Genomic DNA, 23161 nt, shown 5'->3' on the forward strand with positions numbered 1-23161 from the left:
CCAATTCGAGTTAACAAAACATGCGTTATAGCAGAACTATCTGTACTCACGGTATGAGGAATTGTGGGGGAAGTTCATGCCATGTCACAAGTGGGTAACTTGCAATAGAGTTAGCTCTTGGTGTAAGAATGGAGCTGGAAAGCTCAAAATTGAATATTTAACCCCAGCAGCCTGAATTGCTGAAAAGATTTCCATTTCCCCAACCAATCTTTTGCTGACCTTTCGAAATAAAGGAAGTCAGGAAACCAAATTAATATGAGCAAATGGAGTGGCCAAATCATGTTCATTTTTAACAACAGGTAGATATGTATGAATGCTTTCCTCACAGAGGGTGGATAACAGATTCAAACATTTGGATTGGTAGAAGAAACAAATGAAAGAGCAGGGACACAGGATGTGGGAGATAAGGACATAATACCAAGGCGATATCCTTGCTATCAAACAGCTGGGCTGTACGCAGCACCAGAGCCTCAGGAATCAGAAACAGAAAATTTGAACAAAGTCACGAAAACGCATCACAGCAAACAATGCATGGGGACAAGACAAAGAGGAGAGAAAACTAGTAAGGAAACAAAAAAATTTGCATAAAATGTCCACTCACCGGTGTTGAAATCCTCAACTTCAACACCAGCAAGATTCTCTATTTCTAAAAACACATGAATCAGGAAACAGAACTGAAAGGTAGCAGAACTTGGTCAGCCTCTTCAACTTCTATATTCTAAGCAGATTTTTTTTCCCCCTAAAGACTCATCAGCTCATAAAGAATCTCTCTTCGGTGTATAACTACAGTCTGACCTTGAAATTGTTTATCTGTACATCTTTCATTATGAATTAGAGAAGTCCATCACACATTTTGCTGGCAGACAACTGCTGATTCATTCATGCTCAATAACGCACCACAGAAATTAACCTCAATCTGCTCCATCTTAATCAAAATGAGCAGAGCAGACACTTCAACATGCTTCTGAGTCATTCCATTCAAACAGATTTTTCAAGAAAGGCTGGAGAGGAAAAATAACAATTCTCCAGACAATCCAGATTAAATTGAACAAATTAAGAAGCAAATCAAGTAGCACAAGATTTTGTCAACCATGGCTGAAAGAGTTTGGTTGCTTTCTCATCTCCTTTCTCTCCCCCCACATCTGCCTAAGTTCCAACAGGCATCAATACAAAATTGACAAAGTATACATAAGTAGTGAAGAAATAAAAAAGTAAGTCGGGTGTGGAGAGTGAGAGAGAGAGAGTGAGAGAGTGAGAGAGAGAGAGAGAGAGAGAGAGAGAGAGAGAGAGAGAGAGAGAGAGAGAGAGAGAGAGATAGAGTTGAAGTCACAGGGTATAGCATTTGAGGTGGAGCTTGAGAACGGTGGTTTTGGCAGCATGAAAACACCAAACCAGTGTAACTCTTAATTCCAATGGGAAAACTGACTGGTTAAAACAACAGGTATCTTCAGATTCAAAGGATACATGGATACAAACTTGGTAAGACAAACATGTAGTCCTTGCAGGAATCCTAATTGACAAGATACCCTTGAGCGTTTTATGCGGTGTTCTTTGAAGGGATGAGTTCGCCTTCTTCAATCTAATTTCCTCTTTTGCGCCAGTCAGTGGGGCTGTGTCATTAGGTGCCATGCTCCAGAAAGCAGCAATGATGTACAGTTAATGAAAAAAGTGTCAGATGTGCTCATGCACACACTTCCCATCACATTGTATTTCCAATACAGAATGGGATTTCTCATGCAAGTGAAAGTGTTCATTTCACTTGTGCTCAGAAACTAAGGTACAAATTGTGCAATTGCTAAGTCTCATTATCCTGGAGAGGGGCGATGTCAATAAAATGATATCTACCTTGGTATGCATTTACTTCAGTCCACCCAGTACAAATGCTGCTTTCACTAAAGGATGAGCCAGCCAGCAACAAGGCAAGACACTAACCCCTCTCTAAGTCAGCAAGTATAATGCTCAAATCGCTTTCAGCAATGCCAGACAAAAACAATGGCAAAAGCATCTTTTCCTATTTCAAAGGGTGGACCCTCTAACTGAAGTGAATATCGATATCACAGTGTCAGTCATTGCGTTAGGGGCAATTCATAAGCTAGCCTGTTGAGTGCAGATCATCTCTATTAAAATGCATAAAGCGGAAGACAGCAACAGAATCCAAACTTCTGCAAAATCAATCACTCCAGCATCTGCAGTTCTTGCTAATTCCATCATAGTAGTGTGGTCTCCAGGTATGATCAGCAAAGGGATTTATCCAATCATCTCCAGTCTAGCTGGAACCGTAAAGCAAAAAGCAAAGTCTCTAGTAAATGAAACTTCAGTCAATGAAAGAATGGCACTTTCCCCACCTCCCTGCATAGCAATAAACATTCTCTGTTTCAAATCAGAAGGTGCAGGTTTGAATCTCAGATGGCAAACAAAAGCATAGAGATTGAAAGTAACTGGCAAAAGAAACAAAAAAGTGACACAAGAGAAACATTTTCAATTCTGCAAGTGTGATGCTGGAGGTAGGTTCAACTGGAGCATTCTAATGGGAACCAGACTAATGTCTGGAAACAAAGAATATGTAGGGTTACGGGGAGGTGGGGCAATAGCACTAAATGAAAACTGGTGCAGTCACGATGTGCTGATGGTCCCTCTATGCTGTAGCAATTCTATGACATTCCTAGTAAATGGAAACTCAAACTGCAACTCTATACTCTATTCTGACATAGTGTGTTTCCCACATATGGGTGACTTGCCATTCCAAGTGCCCTCCTTTTGCTGAAGCCTACAAAACTCACTCATCTGTATATTACCAAGATGGTATGTAGGCTGTATATTCCACAGACTGGTGGATTAAACTGTATATTCCTTGCACTGTTCGCAGCAAGGTACCGGCCACACGCAACCAGAACTTATAGTGTGCAATTATTCAATATCACACTGCAATTGGACAGCATTTGCTGGATAATTCCGAGTGATGAAAGGGAAGCGATAGCAGCCATGCATCATGGCAGATAATGTCTTGGGGGGGGAAAAATAACTGGAGTGCTACAAAGAGAGTCCAGGGAGAAAGGCTGGCGTAAGAATGATGGCAACTTTTGGATTTTTTTTTTCTGCTTCATTATTTACCAGCTTGTGCAGCATTGCTGGCAAGGCCAACATTTACAGTCTACGCCTAATTGCCCTTAAATTGAGCAGTTTGCAAGGCCATTTGAGAGGCCAGTCAAGAGCTGTTGGAAATCTGGAATCATATGTAAGCCAGACTGGGCAAAGATGGCAGATTTTCTTCCCTAAAGGAAATCAGTGAACCAAATGGGTTTTTATGATAGTTGCTGATAGCTTCATACCACCATGATAGATTTGAGCTTTTAATTCCAAATGTTCACAAATTTAATTCAATTCCACCAGCTGCCAGAATGGGATTTGAATCCATGTGCCCACGGCATTTGCCTGGGTTTCTGGACTACCAGGTCATTGTTATTACCACCATGTTACCGTTTCACTAAGCTGGAGAAATTTGAGTTTCTTAATTTACAATAGGCTGCAGATGTAGAACCAGAGTTAGGGGATTAAAGCAGACAGCTTGTCAACTGTTAGGATTAGAACGGACAGATGGTTCAAGAGAAATGGCCTACTCCTCATCCTAAATTGGCCATTTGCGTGTGAATAAATAAGACGAGGGGAGCAGGGAAATAGGACTGCTGCTTTGTGTGGAAAATAAAGATCAACGCACACTGGATACACATCATCTTTCCAACATTGAATCTTTTATGCAGCAGCATACATAAATAATTCCAATTCAAATTTAGCTCAGATTGATGCAAGAAAACTCATGCTGTCCAACAGCTCCAGGGTACCTGCAGGGGATGAAATTGGGAGCAGTCTCATTTTGTTCATATTGAGCTTAAGTCCATAGCACAGACTAGGGAATGTCTTCACTTAACTACATGAACAGAATTCAAGACAAAGCTAGAAATAAAAGACCATTCTGTATGAGTGGCTATGACACTGCAAGATTGTCATTTAAACCCAAACAGCTTATTAATGTCCTTTAGGGGCTGCAGTCTACCTTTGGTTGGCTTTTAGTGAGTTAGCAAGACATTCAGCTTTACCCAGGCCAACTTGGAATTGAAAGATTTACTATATAACACACTTCAATGATCAAAACACTTTACAGCAAAATGAAGTACTTTTTGAAGCACAGATACCAGTGTAAGATAGAAAGTGTGGCAGCTGATCTGCACACAGAAAATTAGCACACACCAGCAGAAATACAGTAAATGATTAGATTATCTTTGTCATGTTTATTGAGGGATAAGCAATAACCCAGGCATGCAGAACTCCTGTCCTCCTCTTCAAGATAGTGCCACAGGACGTTTCATGGCCAACTGGGGGACAGATGACATCTTGGTTTAACGTTGTACCCTAAAGGCGGTACTTACCACTGTGCAGCATGGACAATAAATATTTACATTATCAAGGATGAACTTTTCAAAATGCTATGTATCAAACCTATGTTCACATTTATAATTGACAAGATCTCAGTGACTGATACTTAAGCAAGTAAATCAAACAGCTGTTCAGTTACACAGAATGCAAATATCTCAACTCAACAAGTGCAAGACATCAACAAATAAAACAGTGCATTTATTCCTCAGCAGCAACAATGAGACTCTTCTGTTTGTCAAGCTTCCTCCAAGAATAATTAGCTATACTAATACCCTGCATATTTCTACAAAGTTTTACAAGCATGAATGGCTCGAGGCAACATTCCACAGCACCCAGGTTCTTGATGTGCCTCTAATGACAGCTTCAACTCCAGTCTGCATTCAAACTCAAACAAAGTGACAACACGTTCTGACATCCTGTCACTTTTGGTTTCTGTTAATGTGATGGTCATGGCCCCAAAGTGTTCCTCTGCTCTTTCCCTCAAGGTCTGAAAAGGCAAGGACAGTTAATCCCTTAATCTCATGATTGGCTCCTTTTCAACACCATACACTTTTAGAGACATTGGCCATCAGTGCACTCTCCCAATTCAATTGAGAGATCCTCTTAAATGAACAATTAAGGTTTAATATTTTGATAGTTATTATCATATTTAAAACTTGTGATTTACTAACTATTGTAGCTACAGGGCTCCTTGGTTTGTGTCTTGTCATTTGAGTCACCAAAACTGGTGTACACAAACACAAAACCAGGATTTCAGTGAATACTTTCCAGGACTGTCATACCGAGCTCCAGACCTTACACATTAGCTAAACAATGAAAGCTGATTTCAGATGGTAGACAAACTTTAAGAATGCAGGCTGCATTGTGCCAGAGACAATATATTCTTCAAAGCTGAGGTGGTGCATACCACGCTCACTTTCTATTTAATCCAGAGCCTCAGTGATGGGCTTGAGCCAAGGGGTGAACCCGTTAGAAAGCTAGCATCTGCCAGGAGACTCAATGACTGGAACCCATCATCCACCTTTTTCTACATATCTACCCTCACCTTTCCTTTAAGTCATCAGTACTGGAGGAAAACCTTCACACAAATCATTTGCAAAATGGAACACTACAACTTCAGAAATGTTTGCAAGTCATTGAAAGCAGCATTCATCACACCACTGACAGTGAATGAACTTTCCCTACTATGGCTCTCATCTATCCTTACACAGAAAATGGAGCGTGACTACACATCGCCAACTGCAGGCTATGTATTCCCAGTTTTCAAATTTAGGGGTCTGCATACTTCAGAGAGCTCTTTCAGTGGTCTTCACTACACTGTTTTAAGCTCAGCAATCTCATACAAAGCCTCTTGTCCTTTGGCTCAATAATCCAAGGCATAGGCCCTTTGGAACAGATATCAACGGAACTGCTTGCACTTATCAAGTTCCCCTGCTATAAATATGCCTGAACAGAGTCGTTTCAGAGTAGCTGATTTTGCCCTTCTCCACATAGAACACAGGACATGGCCATTAGCTCCCCATGTCTTCCACCATTCAATTCAAGATTACAGTTGATTTGTATCTTACTGTCATCTTGGTTCCATAAGCCTCTACACCCTTACCTACAAAAATCCATCAATTTTAGGTGTACCAAACAAGTTTTTGTTTATTCATCCTGGAAGTTAATTGCAGGCATTTTCCTGATCAAAAAATTCTGCATATGCTTTATCACCAGGGAAGGGGCATGATGTTTAAGCAAAGAGCAGAAGTTGGCTATTAACGAGGTCAGTACCTGGGAACTAGTTCCAGTCAGTCAAGGAAAGACATTGTTTTCAAGCAGATGGCAAATGCTGAATTGTAATTTTGACCTTATGAACGAGATGATCAGTCTGTCAAGGAGTGCCTAGAGTTTGAAATGGGTTTTGGATTATGTTTTGTTAAAATGAATTTGCCTGTTGGTGTGACAGCATGATTCCTGCCTAACCTTCCACGAGTAGCTCTTGGAAGCTAACAGAATAGAAAAACAAGTTGCAAGTATTCCTGCCTCTATCTGAGAGAATTGTAAAGATAGCTCTGATCGACATATTCAGAGAATCAACCAATAAACCACCATCTATGCCTATGGAATAATGCATCATCAAAAATAAAAGTAATTGGAGGAGGGAAGCAAATGCACAGTAGCTAAATTTGCAGATGACACAGGAGTAGGTGAAAAGCCAGGTTGCGAGAGGGATACAAATAGCTCAAGAGATATCAATAAGTTAATTAAGTGGGCAAAACATTGGTAAATGGTGTATAATGTGGAAAAATGTAAATTTGATCATTTTGGAAGGAAGAACAAAAGGACAGAATAGGATTCAAATGGAGAAAAACTGCAACACATAGGAATTTGGGGTACTTGTGCACGCAACACAAAACTAGCACACAGGTGCAGCAGGTCATTAGGAAGCCTAGTGGAATATTGGCCCTTATTTCCAGGGCACTGGAGTACGAGTAGGGAAGTCTTACTGCAGCTGTACAAGGTGCTGGTGAGACCATATCTGGAGCATTGAGAGCAGTTTTGGTCCCCTTATTTAAGAGAAGATATTATTTCATTGGGGGCAGTTCAGAGACAGTTCACAAAGATGATCCCTGGAATGGAGGGATTGTCTTATGAGTCAAGATTAAACAGGTCGAGACTCTGCTGATTGAAAATTAGAAGAATGAGAGACAATCTCATTGAAATACATAGAGTTCTTAATGGGCTTGACAGGGTAAATATGAGGATGTAAAGAATCTGCAATAGATAGGGTGAGTGAATGGGCAAAAACCTACCAGATAGAAGTTAATGTAGGAAAGTGCTAGGTCATGAATTTTGGTAGAAAGAATCAAAAGGCAGACAATTATTTAAATGGAGAGTACCTCCAACAAAGTGCAGCACAAAGGGATCTGGGTTTTCTTGCACATGAAACAAGGTGGTAAATTAAGAAAAGTTCAGTTTGCCACAAACCCTTCTATTCCGTTCTGAGGAAGGGTCATGGACCCAAAACATTAACTCTGTTTTCTCCTTCACAGATGCTGCCAGACCTGCTGAGCTTTTCCAGCAACTTTGGTTTCTGTCCCTTCTATTGCTGGCACCGGCTTGATACAAGTCAGATGAGCTCAAACCTCAGAAAAGTGTGATAAAGGCCAGCATTTTCAATACTAAATTGCAAAGAAAATATTAGCACACTGTACTATGCACTCAATTATAGCATAAGAAGAGCACTTTTAAGAATTAGATATAAAATTCTTAAGAAAGATGAATGATTACATACAGGCATTGAAGAATACAGTTACTTCAACTTAATTTCAGTAAAATTTATTCTTATATTTTCTTCCAGTCATTAGACCAATAAAATCAACATGTCCTATAAGTCTCCTGATAACATTAACATGAATGCACCTTTTCACAGCAAGAAAAGTGACGTCTTTCAGAACGAATGCTGATGACAGGACCTTCACATGCTCTCTTTGGCACAACTCTACAGTTGGTATAAGGTAATCTTTCTTTGGTCATTTCTCCCAGCATGACCAGGGTCAGCAGCAGCAGCTCAACAGAAGCTGTCCAAGGCCAAAATCTCTCTCGGTTACTATCTTTACAGAACTGCCACAGTAATATCCTCTGTCACCATTCATGGGGAAAGCATATTAGCTCTAACACAATTGGTAATACAAATGATTTCCCATGACATTGTGAAAGTGCAAAAGATTTTTAGATAACTGCCCTTCTGTTAATTGCCATTCACTTTCTTATCCCTCTTTTAATCTTCCATCACCAAGTTGTGAAACACTGTTCAATATATCATTGTCCAAGTTTCAGGCTACCATCAATCCATTTCACTATCTACAAGACACAAGTGAGGTGTGTAATTGAATATTCTCCACTTGCTCAAGCGCAACTCCAACAACACTCAAGAAGCTCAACCTACTCAGAATGAAGCAGCACCCTTGATTGGCACCTTTGGGAGCATCGTCCAAAGAAGTGGCCTCTGTTACCTAGAAAGACCAGGGCAGATGTGTGGAAACACCATCACCTGCAAGTTTCCCTCCAAGTCACGTCATCCTGACTTAAAAAAAGTCATTACTTCATTGGGGCAAAATCCTGAATTACACTGACCAAAGAGATGTGAATGAATCAACACACGGGCTACAGTGGTTCAAGGCAGCTCACCACATTCTCAAGAGTGATTAAGAATAGTTAATAAATACTGGCCTCATCAGCAATAACTATATGCTACTATTTTAGCTTAACACCAGGCAACCTCTCCAGATCCTTTTGATAACTAAAACAGTCAGAGCTGAAATGTTAATTCTTGCTTCTCTCTCCACAAATACTGCCTGGCCTGCTAACTATTTCCAACATGTTTTGATTTTGTCTTTTTACTAACTAGTCTACCTGTTCTTTAATAATCAACAGTCCCTTCTAATGTGAGATATCAGCAACCCTTACCTCTGGCTTCGAAGCATTTAATTGCACATAGTAAACAACAGCCAAGAACCAGCCCTAAAACATTCCACTAGCCATCTCTTCATGTAGTTAGCACTCTGACAAACATTCTTTGGTTCAACTGATTAAGCCTCCATTTCAAAAGCCTCCCTGTTAATTGTATCCTTTCCTACAGCATTTCTTCTGTGATATGCAGTGTGATGAACTCAAAATGCACAAAATTCATTGAATTCTTGTTTTGTAACTCAATTATATCCTGAAAAATCAACATCGGCCAGCATAATATCCCAACTGTAAATATTCGCTGACAATGTCTCAAATTCCAAGTCTCTCACTACTTCATGATTTCTTATAAGATGACATTTAATATGCCCAAGGTTTGATGTTTTTCTTTCATCTGAGGTCCTTTGGGTTTTCTTATCCTATTCAAGGTACCTCTTGCTCTCCTGCATTTAGAGAATACTGCAGTTTGTGTGTCAAGATTACCAAATTATCTGAAAGGAAAGAATATGCAAGGTTTACAGGGAGATAAGGTAATGACAATAGCTAAATTGCTCATTTGGAGAGCCATGCGCACATTGACGAATTGGGCCTTATTCTAAGTTATAACCTATGATTCTCTGAAGAGACTGGTTTCTTTTGTCAGCTCCTTTGATATCCCTGTAATTTTCAAAGGTTGGGTCGCCTTGGCTGCTTTTAGTAAACCATCCAGGAATAGGCTTTGCAGCAGAGCTTTCAGAACATTATAGTTACTTCCAAAAATACCACATGACATACTGCAGAGATGCACACAAAGATTTGTTAGTTTTATTCACATCTATTTCAACAAATGTTAAAAATATTACAATTCAGACTACAACATTACATTAATAAACGAAGGTTGTATCAGGGCAGATGTCTGATGATGTAAATAAATAGCCCTTTTTGGGTTATTCAAATGAATTAGTGGGTAGACTCCAATCATATATTTGAGTTGAGGTTGTAGACATGCCCGCTGAGATGCGCACTGACAATGTTACCTAGCAGGGTGACGAAACATTTGCAACCAAACCCACCAGCTCGGCCAGCACGTCTACCTCATCCACAACCCGAGCTACAAATCTTCTCAAAATTTTTTGAGGTGAAGTAAATAAAAGTAAAATCATTAGTGTCAGTGAGAAAGCCAACTGTAAGGACAGTCAATGTCCTGCTGCTTGTATAATGCCTGCCATTAGGCTACAATTACTAAAATCATCAGCTTTCCAAATTATCAAGCTAAACAGTCACATAATCAAAACTATGAAAACATTCTGGTCAGACCAAGAGCAATCACTTGTCTCACTGTAAATTTTGTGTAAATAAAGACAGCATTTACATTGGATCTTTCAAACCACCAGGGCATTCCAAAGTATTTAGACCAAAGGACTTTTTGAAGTACACTAATGGTATAATATAAAAGGCACAGCAGCTAATTTGCATACAAGTTCCACAAATAACAGTTTGAATGATTGGAGGATCTGTATTCTGGGGTTTAAGGGACAGCCTTTGGCCAGGAGACAGCGCAGCATTTTCTTCAATACTGCAATGCAGTGTTAGACTAAATTCTGTGGTCAAGTCTCAGAATGAGGTTGACCCACGAGGACCTGAGTCAAGAGAAGAGTGCACTAATCATTGAGCCTACCCTACACCATCCATTAACACAAATGCAATGCTAGTGGTTTTCCCCAGCATCAGGTATTCAGCAGCAAGAAGCACTCAACTAAGTAGAAACATAGTAAGTCACTCACATAAGGAATGAAGATTTTCATCGTGTGGCTTTGTTTTAACAAAATGTGCTATAAACAGAATGCCATTTTTTCTTCACCAGTATCCCAATGTGCTAATGTGCCCACACAACCACCTGATTTACAAGCATTCTTTTGTCTCATCCATGCATTCACACACTTTTACCAAGGCATAAACATAACTTTTGCTGTGCGATCCTCCTCATCTCTGAAGTACATTATGTGCTTTACTATGGTAGAGGTGTCAACTAAATATCAACAGTAGCTGTAAATGACAGAGTCCCTTGCTCACCTTTCTCAAGGTACTCTTCCAGGCCTCTCCGCCTGGCATCCAACTGCTGTTCCGAGAGTGAAAATGGCCACTTCCGTGGGAGTTTTGGGAAATGGAAGTCAGAAAATTCCCTCTTCAGATTCTGGTGAAGTATTGTGAACTCTCGGAAGCGCCGTGAGCAGAGCTGGCGTCCAGCCATGTAAATATTGAACACCTAAAACAAAATCAGGTGACAGATCAAAAAGACAAAAATTTTCAATACTATTTCATATTTTCATCTAGATTAATTTAAATATGACTCAGAGGGCAGTACTGCACTCAAGCACATAATCCACGCTGACACTCCAGTGAAAACCAGTTGGAGGTACGGTCACAAGAATACGACATTAAACCAAGGTCACATTTGTTCTTTTTTCAGTAACAGTTTGAAATGCAGGAGAGAATCTCTCATCCAGTTTATTCTTTGAGCATTATTAAAATAAATTGATTGTCTAGTTCCATGCATCATTGTAAAGTCCTACAAAAATAATGTGTTAATTGACCATTTTCCTACAACACTGATTGTACTTCAGCACCTTGGAACATTCTGAAATCACCTTTTAAGGGACTGATATAATTGAGGCTTTCCACAGGGAAGTGGACATGATGGGTCAAATAGCCTCCTACAATGCACTAACCATTCTGGTTCCTTTCTTAATTAGAAGGAAATTCAGTTAACCCAGCACCTTCCAAACACTAATCCTAACCCAACCACTACCAACAAGGACAAGGCAGCAGATATATGGGAACACCACCACCAAACATTCCCCTCCAACCCACTCACCATTCTGACTTGGAAATATATCACTGTTCCTTCAGTGTCACTGGGTCAAAATACTGGCACTGTTCCCATACTTACACCACATGGATGGCACCAATTCAAAGCAGCAGCTCATCACTGCCTAATCAAAGTCAGTTAGAGCTGAGCAATAAATGCTGGCCTAACTAATGACCCTTATATGCCTTGAAGGCATAAAGTGTTCTTCTAACTCTTGCATGCTTCCAGAGTCAGTGAAATTATCAGTTCCCCATTAAAATCCCAGACTTTTGAAAGGCTCCTAAAAACCCTCATCTTTCTGCTTCCAGTTTTCTTTGCACTTTGAGAAGTGATCTTATATATATTACTGAAAGGATCTATGACAGCATAACAGAATTACAGGTGCATTGGCAAAATGTTCAACAGCCACCAGATAGCTGAGCACTGGAAAAAAAAGACACTCAGAAATTGGTTGAGAATATTTGCAAAGTCCCAGGTTAACAATTGGTGCTGTGACCTCAAAGTTCATTACAGTGAGTTGCAAACTGAATAAAATAAACCACAAGACCAGAATAAAATGACTGTATAAGTTGCTGGGATGTCATACAACAGTGGGAACATGCTACACACTAAACAGATGTTGTGTGGCCAATTTGCTCGCAACAATGACTATACGTCACAAAGCACTTTACTGGCAGCAACACATGTTTGGACTATCCTGAGACTGTAAAACTAGTTATGCAACTGCAAGTTGCCCTTCCTTATGACTTGCTAACCAACATCCAACGGTCAGGTGCACACTTTATTCCAGTTCACATCTCTTAGGTGTTCTTTAGGCAAAAAGGGAGGGTTGTAAATGTAACCTTGTCAGCATGGTCTAAAACCAATAACAAAAAGAAAGGTTGAGCCAAAGCTTAAAGATAAATCATAGGATTTTTGAACCAGTCAAGTCACATTTGCTAACAGTGTCAAGTTCACTTACTGTGCTTAACATACAATGGAGCAAGACGAAATTTGTACAACCATTGTTGGGTTTTTTTTTTTTAAAAAGTCATGGCAAACCACAAGAAATAACTAATTATTCACCACAAATTTCTCCCCATTCCGTTCAACGTGTTTGTAGCCAGGGATAGAGATTGGCACTGCCCGCTTCTCACTGTAGTCGTAGTAGATGTTCCCAGATGAATCATCACCAGGATCAAGCCGATCAGCTTCTTGTTGTGGAACAGACAGCACCGTCAGAATCAGCTCCCGATCTCCCGCCCGAATCAGGTCCACAACTTGTTTATGTGTTGCTCCCTCAACATTAACGCCATTTCTACAGAAGCAATGAATAGCATAATGAGAAATTTATAACAGATTGAGGTACTGTGATACATTGTGGGTTTACTGACAACTAAGCGGTCTAGGTTCAGGCAACAGTCAAAATTTCAATACACACAATAGTGTAATTTGGAGGGGTATAGTCAAGTAGGGATTAAACCTAGGTCCATTTCAATATTTGCTAGATATCCTCTTTGCATTCAATGAGCTGGAGAATTCACAGTACTTTCCTAAACTGGCATTTAAAAACTGAACAATTTGTCGCTCATGGATTCTACTATGCTGAGCTCACAGTTGCACTGACCATTCAAAAGTAATTAAAAAGCTCTGAGACAATGTGTAATGTTTTATATAGAGATCTTCTCTTTTCCTTTTATTAAATGTGAAATACGTGCAAGTTTGATCCATCAATTTGCACAAGCCTAGGAAACCTCAGGTGCTTTAAATCCAGTCAGTTACTGCTTTAGGAAACATCATTTTCTTTTATTATTCATTCACAGGATTCCCCAACTATCAACATGCTGGGGGTTACCATCGGTCAGAAACTCAACTGGACTCACCATATAAATATAGCAGGTCAGAAGCTAGGAATACTACAGCAAGCAACTCATCTCCTGACTCCCCAAAGCCTGTCTAACATCAACAAGGCACAGCTCAGGAGTGTGGAGGAACACTCCCCACTTGCCTGGACAGGTGCAGCTCCAACAACACTCAAGGAGCCTGACATCATGCTGGACAAAGCAGTCGACTTCACTTCACATCCACAAACATCCACTCCCTCCACCACCAATGCTCAGTAGCAGCAGTCTATACCATTAAGACACACTGCAGAAATTCACCAAGGATCCTGAAACTACACCTTCCAACCCTGCTGACAGCAGATACTTGGGAACACCATCATCTACAAGTTCCCCTCCAAGCCATTCATCATCCTGACTTGGAAATATATCATTGTTCAGTCAAAATCTTGGGATTCCCTAAGGGCAATATGGTCTACCAAAAGTATATAAACTGCAGTGGTTCACAAAGACAACTCAACACCTCCTCAAGGGCACCTAGGGACTTTTCCACAAGTCAATTAAAGAAGGCTAGACCAGGTAAGGACATCAGTGAACCAGATGGCTTTTTCTGACGATTGACAATGGTTTCATGATCAGCATTAGACCCCTAATGATAGAGTTCAAATTCTACCATCTGTCATTGTGGGATTTGAACCTGGGTCTACAGAACTGGGTTTCTGGCTTAACAGTCTGGGGATAATACTACTGGGCTATCATCTCCCCCTGTTTCAAGTCCAGTTGGATTTTGTTTTAGTATAGAAAGATTCTGGTTGGCCCTATCAGCTTAATGATACTTTCCTCAATTAATCTAGTGTCCAAATGGCCACTTGCTGATGATTAGATAAGTAAATAATTATAGGGCCCAGTTACATTTTAGTCAGCATGTAACACAAGATAAAGAGCAATTCCAGTCTGCATGATCAAATACAGCAATCAAACCCAGACCAGTCAGCAAACACTTGTGTGCCAGCTAAATATTATGGATAGTCACCAAAAATTACAAAACTACTCAATAGATCACATCAAGTTGCCATTTACAGGTTTTACAGATATGTCAAACCTCTGGAAAATACATGTCCTGTAATTGGAATGGTTTAAATAGAGGTTTGAGAATTTGCAGGCCCAGTATCCTATGATGGGCAAACTCCTGCTTTAAATTAGCAGCTTTAGCATCCAAGCAGATAGTAGAAATACTTCAATCTTCTAGAAAATACTTCAGCAAATCACCTCATTGTCAGGTATTTTGAATACTACTCAATACTTGAGCAGACTAGTTACCATGGGACACATGTAGTCGGGTTGTGAGATTCACCTTGCAGTGAACTGCAAACTATCAAAATTTTTAAATCCAAAATTGCAAAGATCTGGATTATTCTATTCTCCTCAAACCCCCCAATAGTTACTAGATCTGCAAAAAAGCAGAACTGTTTCAAAAGCCAAAATTGCTCAGAAAACTCAGCAAGCCTAGCAACATCTGTGGAGAGAAATCAGAGATAACATTTCTCTCCACAGATGCTGCCAGACCTGCTGAGCTTTTTCAGCAATTTGTTTTTGTTTTTGTTTTTGATTTACAACATCCACAGTTCTTCTGGTTTTTGTTTAAGCAGAACTGTTTGTTTAAACTTGAAACAGAAATCAGCGATCTCCACTTACTTTAGCTTAATCATTATTACAGTCAACCTCACTTTTAAAATAAATCTTATAGCACCAGTCTACTTCAGTTCTTTGTTTTTAAATTCTTCTCCAATGCCGCCAATCAAGCACAGTACACCCCTCAGCAAGAAACGAGGGCATCCATTGCGACTGCTGCCCAATTAACAATTAACAGGAAGGGCAAATGAAGATGAACTTTGCCATCAGATTCTTCCTTTGTCCTCTTGCCCTGCCTCAAGAGGAAAATGCTTAAAAGCTGAAGCCACGTGTATAAACTCATGATTCCAGTTTTAGTCTTTCATTTGAGACAGAGTTGGAATGCCAAAGTGACAGGCTGCAGTGACCCAGGGAACTAACTCATTGCGGTCAGGTTAAGACTCAAGTGGATCAAAAAGCACGTGGGCACTTATGAGGCTGCGAAGCAAGGCTATTCCCAGTTCCTTTGAGCTCTGTGGCTACAGTCTGTTGTGGTGAAACTCTTGCGCAACTTCCTGCTGTGGCCTAAACTGCTGGCAGCCATTAACAGCTAACGCTACGCCAGATCATTGAAGTGATTTGAAGAGGTTTATGGGATTAGGATCCAGGCCAGACATACACACAATGAAGATTGTCAAATCGTAATTTCCAGTGCATTAATTTGCAAGCACAGGATTATAGATTCCCAGCATTTCACAACAATTGGTTAAAAAAATACCAGATGACTTTTTTAACTCAGACTATTACAGTACTGGAACAGGTCACATGGCCTAATCCTTCTATGATGACATTACGTTCCATCCAAGCCTCCTTTCATCTGACTTTCTTTCAGCTCCACTAATACATTTGCTCTGAAGTAAGGCTTTACAAACTATGGGTTGCAACTTCTAACTGGGTCATGAAACAAGATTTTGCAGTTGCAAGCTGCAAAACAGCAATGGCTGCTGTGGACCTTGGACTGATTCCTGACAGCTGCATGGGCTGTTTTTATGCAGCTCTTTGCTACAGGAGGGAGTGACCTAATCAATTGCTCAATGAAGCCAAATTCCTGCCGTGAGAGCACTTGTGTGATATGGTAGGTGTTCAATTGGCCCATCTTTTCATCTACTACAGATGAGGAAAATGGGAGGGGTGTGTGGTCAAGAAGGATGGAGATTGGAGACACACAGCTCCTTTCATTCCAGCTGCTACAACTGAAGCCATCCATTCTGCTCCATTCAACAACTTGAAGGTTTCTCTCCTCCCTTGCTCTTGGAACTCCCAAAATTTTAACCAAGGATCGTACAAAAACTGAGGCACAAAAATGGGATCACACCAGCAAAATGATTTGGTGGCACAGCTCTACGGTTTATTTTACCCTTCAAGGTATCATACATTAATCATATCAAGCACTCAACAGGGTAGGCAGAGGTGTAAATTGTAACTACTGAATCAAGAAATTTCTCGATTTATCGATGACCAGCAGATTAATGATCGCCAGTTCTAGACTTGCTGCAAGATTATACAAAAGAGGTAGACAACTCCAACAATGTCTCCACTTTTGATTATAAATGCTTCTCAAGCTGAAGGTTCAAGCTTTGGGTCTGAAATCTAACCTCTCTGGAGTACTGTGTCCAGGTTCTGGTTGCCTGTTATAGGAGGGATATGGTGAAGATGGAAAGGGTTCAGAAGAGATTTACCAGGATGTTGCTGGGAATGGAGGGTTTCAGTTCTGGGCTGGACAGGCTAGGACTTCTTTTACTGGATTATAGGAGATTGAGGGGTGACATTATTGAAATTTCTAAAACCATGAAGGGTATAGATAATGTGAATGACAAGTGTCTTTTCCCCAGTGTGGGGGATTTCAAGAGTAGGGGGCACATTAAGGTAAAAGGAGAAAGATTTTAAAAAGAAACGAGGGGCAATTTTTTTTAAAATAGAGTGGTGTGTGTGTGGAATGAACTTCCAGAGGAAATGGTGGATGCAACTACAGCTACAGCGTTTAAAAAACATTTAGGTAAGTACATGAATAAGAAACGTTTGGAGGGATATGTACCAAGCACAGGCAGATGGGATGATCTTAGTTTGGGATTATGGTTGGCATGGACTGGTTGTTTCCGTGCTGTATGACTCCATGACTCCTTTCTTCTAGAATCAACTTGGTGGTGGTGGTGGGGGTGGCTACATCAAGTCAAAAATTAAATCAAAAATACTTCTTTACTTTAGCAAGTCGACTTCTTCAGCATTGGCAGCTTCATTGAAGAAATCTGAGCTTCAAAATTTCCCGTCCCCCTACCGCATCCCAAAACCAGCCCAAGTTGTCCCCGCCTCCCTAACCTGTCCTTCCTCCCACCTATCGCCTCCTCCCACCTCAAGTCCCATCCCCATCTCCTACCTACTAACCTCATCCCGCCCCCTTGACCTGTCCATCCTCCCTGGACTGACCTATCCCCTCCCAAACTCCCCACCTACACTCACCTTTACTGGCTCCATCCCCGCCTCTTTGACCTGTCTGTCTCCTCTCCACCTATCTTTTCCTCTATCCATCTTCTATCCGCCTCCTCCTCTCTCCCTATTTATTTCAGAAACCCCTTCCCCTCCCCCATTTCTGAAGAAGGGTCTAGGCCTGAAACGTCAGCTTTCCTGCTCCTCTGATGCTGCTTGGCCTGCTGTGTTCATCCAGCTCTACACCTTGTTATCTCAGATTCTCCAGCATCTGCAGTTCCTACTATCTCTCTAGCCAAATTTAAACTACTCAAGAGTTTACAGAAGATAAAAGAGTCCCACCTTACAGGAGATCTGACCCAAGAATTGTCTGCTTGAGGTTTAAAATTAAAATAGCCTCTTGGAATGCCGGGCCTACATGCTGCAGAGAAAACTGAGCTACCAGTGATGCACAGCATTCCTCCAACAAAAAGTTTTTGAAATTCTAAAAGTACATTGCACGTCCTATTAATTAGGTCAATGCACTTGGGAACCAGAGTTGAACTTTTGGTCCAGGTCCACATTACACATATCTACTCTCACAGGTTCCATCACACCCTGCACCTTATTTTATCACACAGCAGTCTTTAGAAGAATTGGAGGTCATCTAACTGCTCTCTAAATTACAGATACATCTCAGAAAGCAGATACTGATCTCAGAGGAGCGAGTGGAACATATTCCCAGATTTCTTCTCTTTATTCTTTCATTGGGTGTGGGTGCCACTGGCAAGACTAGTAATTTGTTACTTATCCCAACTGCCTTCGAAATAAGTGACTTGGTAGGCCATTTCAGATGCCAAGTAAGGGTCTATGATATGGGTCGGGACTCAGATTAGACCTGGCCAGGTAAGAATGTCAGATTTCCTTCTAAAGGGTATTTGTGAACCCAATGGGCTTTTATCACAATTGATGATAGCTCCTGATCACTATTACTAAGACTAACTTTGTATTTAAGATCTCTAATAGAATTTCAAGTCAAAAAAGCATTAGCAGGGGCTTCTGAGTCCAATGATATTACCGTTAAGTCACTGTAACAGCAAGGGAAGGCAATCAGAAATATAGAGATTTAATCTGCACTGCATTCAAACTCAGACCTGAACTACAAGCATCCTCTTTTTATTTTTGTTTATTCTCCAAACTGGAAACAGTTTTTTTCTTAAGCAATCACAACTGAGAAAAGGGTAAAAAAGGCCACACAGGTTCTCTATGAGACAGGCAGTCAATGGACAAGCAGTCCTAGAAAACACTATTTGTTTGCCAAGAAACATTCTGCTTGGGTCGGGAGTTCTTTACACTGCAGAGAACAGATGCCCAATTTACAGCTCTTTAGGAGCCATCGCCAACTTTCAACCCTAAAACGGAAACTCAGCAGAGCATTATTGAACCAACGTTAACAAAAACCTCACGCAGATCAGTGTTGCATATAAAAGGATGTGTTGTATTTGGTGGGGATTAAACAACAGAACAACACACAGTACACTGAGTTGTGAAAACATGAATTCGGGGAAATGAAATTCTTGCACCAAGACTAAGCATTTAATTAGCAAGCAGCATCAGATAACCCATCTACTCCCTTCACCATCACTGAACTAAGTATGTGCTATATGCAGTGCTTCAATAGGATTTCCCAAATCTTTTATTCCCCCTACTATATCCCTTTTGGTGGTTTTACAATTGGGATAACCTCTCAGAGCAGGAGACGTGGAGAACAGAGCAGCAAGTGAGAAGAGAGTGCACAAAAGATGGGGAAGGGGGTTTCTAAGCCCACTTGGGAAGCCTGACCTGAACGATGTACTACAGGATGTTGTCAAGGTTTCTTTGGCAGCACTTCCAAAACCAGTGAGCTCCTCAACTTGGGAGGAAAAGGGTTGGAACACAGAACACCATCACCTCCAACTAACGAAGCAACCTGAATTGGATATAAACTACCGCTCATACACTGTCGCTAGATCAAACTCTGGGAAATCCTGACCTGACATATTGTGAGAAAACCAATGCTGCACAAACTGCAACAGTTCATGAAGCCAGTCCATCAAAGCAGCAACAAAACTGGCAATAAAAAGCTCACCTTGCCAGGAACAGTTACAACCAGAGAATTAACTGAAAAATTCTCCTAACTCCTTGGGGATAAGTGACTGGGAAGGGCTGCGCTTACTCTCTTTCATGCAATTGATATGTACACGGCTTCCAGCCTCCTCAATAAAAAAAGCAGCTTCACATTCCACGGCCCCAGGAATAAGTGTTTTGGAGATACTATAGCTGGTTTGGTCTTGGTAAGACTGGCTCCCACCAGGAAAGATTTTTGCTGCTATAAACTTTCCGTGAGGAGATCAATTTGAAACACATCCAAAAATTCTGGAATTTTCCAAAAACATTTACATGGGAATTGTAAGTCAAGAAACATTTTAAAGTAAAGCTCGCCAAGGAGTTGATCACTTGCAGCCAATCTCTGAAACCCCATTAACCCGGACCTTGAAGACAAATTGGCATTCTTTTATATTTATTTGATTTCTGATTGCCAGAAGGGTTTGTAAAGATATGCCTCCCATTCTGTTCCTACTTCTAAAACAAGCTGGATTTGTACCATTAATTTAAGTTTATAGCTCAGGGCTTAAAAATGAATCTGGGGCCACTGAAGTTAATCAACACACAAGCAAAAAACTTGAACACTAGAATCTAGGGAAGAGAATGGATAATTCTCATTGGGTTTAAGTATCTGACACTTGGAAATTAATCAGAGAACTGCTCCCTTCTTTCTCCACAAAAAGTGTGCATATTGGGAGATGCCCATCTTGTGCACCTATGAAACTATGGTAACACTAGTATTGCAACCGGGGATACTCTTCATGCATGGATGAGGTAATGGTGGTAGCTGGGTTAGAGAGGGAGATACAACAGTTGCCTGGGCAGCAAACAAAATAATTCAAGATACTGCCAAAAGATCTTTTATGTTCACTCAAGGGGACAAACGTGGCCTCAGTTTAACATCTCATCTAAAAGATGACACATCTAACAGTGGAGGCTCAGCCTAGCTTTTAGCGCTCAAGTCTCTGAAATAGGCTTTAAATCCACTACCTTCTAAATGGGTGCGTAATATTAAAGCACGTTAGTCAGTCAAAGCACATACCTTGTTCTTTTTCACCCGCGTTCAAGTAGTATGCACTCATGCACACTTGAGAATCCTGCCCAAAGGGAAGGGAAATAACTCGTCAAGAATACAAGGGAGAAATTGTTAAGCACTAAACATTTCAACCAAGCATTTAACAAATTCCACATTTGAACTAATTCAGCAGCAAAAAGTTCCTCCCTTGTGAAAATTAGGACTTCTGGTGGGAGCCTCAAGCATATTGTCTGAGCAGTGGGTAAGTTAATGGCCAAAAAGTGATGGCACTCAGTGCCAGCTTGCACCAATGGTAACTATCTCAAGGCTCCTCCCCAGATTGGAAATATCATGTCATAGCAGAGCAAAAAGAACACTGGTGAAAAATCCTGATGTATCAGCCTACAGTCTCTCAATATTTTGTTCTCCCGTGTGGACGTGCAGCTTTGAAAGAACATTTCACTTGCCGGAGTCAGAGGATGAGAGTTCATGACCTACTCCAAGATATCCAAAGTGTTTTATACTATTTGATGCTCTTTTGCCAGCTCTAATCAATCTTGCAAAGTAACTTCCCCACAAACAATATCATACCAGCCAGATAATCCGCTTATGTCACATTGGTTAATTTGTGTGGAGTGGAAGTTATTTGCCACTTATCAGCCCAATCCTGGGTATTGTCCAGACCTAGACATGGATTCTTTCAGTATCTGGTGAGTTCTCCTTTGACTAATAAAATTAAATGTAAATGATTAAAAACAGTATTTTTGAATGCACAAGGATCAGAAAATTTGTAAACTGAAAATAGAAGTGAAATTAAGGCTGCTTCTTTGCTGACATCTCTCCGACAGACAATTCTGATTCATCAATTTCCTCAAGAATCCCAAGCTCCAGATTCAAATTTGCTAAATTTCCTAACCAGACAATTAAACCAAGTCACCTAATTGTTAAGCATGAGCTTCCTTCAACTCTGTGGCCTTAAGAGGCCAGAACAGAATCATCACAAAACAGTTGTATCAAATGTAATTATTATGACACAGAGGCAGGCAGCCAAACCAAATCAGCCTTTCTATCTCTGCATTCGCAATACAGTTAAATTAAAACCTTCACAGACCTTCAAAATTGACACCAATGGTTCCTAACCACGCTTTTGTGAACAACCTATCCCAAACACTATATTATCAACTCTAAACACCATTTTGTAGCTTAAACAAATAACTTAGAAATTTATCAATACAGTAATTTCAGCAGAGCAAAATTAAACAAAGTAATCTAATTGATGTCTATGATTTAAACTCAATATCTTTGTTTTCAGCCCCATTCACAAAAACGCCAAAGTTAACGGATAAATAAGAGACACTGGCAAAATTACTCAAGCAGTTTTCACGACGTGTTGTTCCTTAGGCATAGCTGACTGACATCTTTAGCAAATCAATCAGGGCCACTTTCCCAGTTCACTCTGAAGTCAGTGATACTTAAATAAAAACAAATTGCTGGAGAACCACAGCAGGTGTGGCATCATTTGTAGGGAGAAAGCAGAGACAATATTTCTCGTCGAGTGACCTTTCTTCAGAACTGAAGAAGAGCCACTCGATCAGAAACTGGACTCTGCTTTCTCTCCGCACATGCTGCCAGACGTGCTGAGTTTCTCAAACAATTTGTTTTTGTTTCAGTTTCTTAGCATCCACAGTTCTTTGTTTTTATTTTAATACATATAATTTAGTTTCTATTCTCTGAACTTCCATTAACTGATAATGGGAAATTAGACAGAGAGCTTTCAAATCTTCATTAAGTAGCATCAACAGCCAAACTTCTCTTCACAGAAAACACCGTTCAAAACCCAGTTTTAACTCTGGCCTCTCCCTGTCTCACTAACCTTCTCCCAAAGAGGTCCCAGTTACTATTCAACATCTACCATCTGCTTGACCACAAGGTCTCTTTCAGACTTGCTGGTATAATTCCCAGGTACTGACCTTGTTAATGGCTAAACATCAGCTCTCTGTGTAACTATTCTTTGTCGAAGTCTAAGAGTCTATAGAAGCTTTTATAAAAGAACCAATCTGCAATTAACTTCTTGGCCTCACAAACAAACAACAGCTTTTTTTTGAAACACAAGCTGGTGCCCACAGACCAAAGGTCATTTTCAGCGCTCAGTTCAAAGCCCCAAACCAAAATTGATGAAAGAACAAAATAAAACTAATGAAAAAATCAGCAAGGGTTCTAAACAGTTTAAATCCAGAGTCTTTCAACACGTAAATTCTGATGGATTACAGAGCTCACACATCTCTGCACAATCTAAACATGTTCCCACATATAGATAGTAGGAACTGCAGATGCTGGAGAATCTGAGATAACAAGGTGTAGAGCTGGATGAACACA

General features: G+C 40.4%; 1 protein-coding gene across 2 annotated transcripts in view; it reads right to left on the bottom strand.

Moving 5' to 3' along the window:
* LOC109936593 (sorting nexin-27-like) overlaps positions 1–23161 on the bottom strand; it is a 108130-nt gene that overhangs the window by 40729 nt on the left and 44240 nt on the right. For both annotated transcript variants that reach the window (XM_020535197.2, XM_020535198.2), the window contains exons 2-3: positions 12797–13028; positions 10936–11128 (exon numbers count right to left, since the gene is read on the bottom strand). In XM_020535197.2, coding sequence (XP_020390786.1) covers positions 10936–11128; positions 12797–13028 — 425 coding nt within the window. The remainder of the gene's footprint in view (positions 1–10935; positions 11129–12796; positions 13029–23161) is intronic.

Source organism: Rhincodon typus, chromosome 36 (assembly GCF_021869965.1).
Source record: "Rhincodon typus isolate 14 chromosome 36, sRhiTyp1.1, whole genome shotgun sequence".
NCBI lineage: Eukaryota > Metazoa > Chordata > Chondrichthyes > Orectolobiformes > Rhincodontidae > Rhincodon > Rhincodon typus.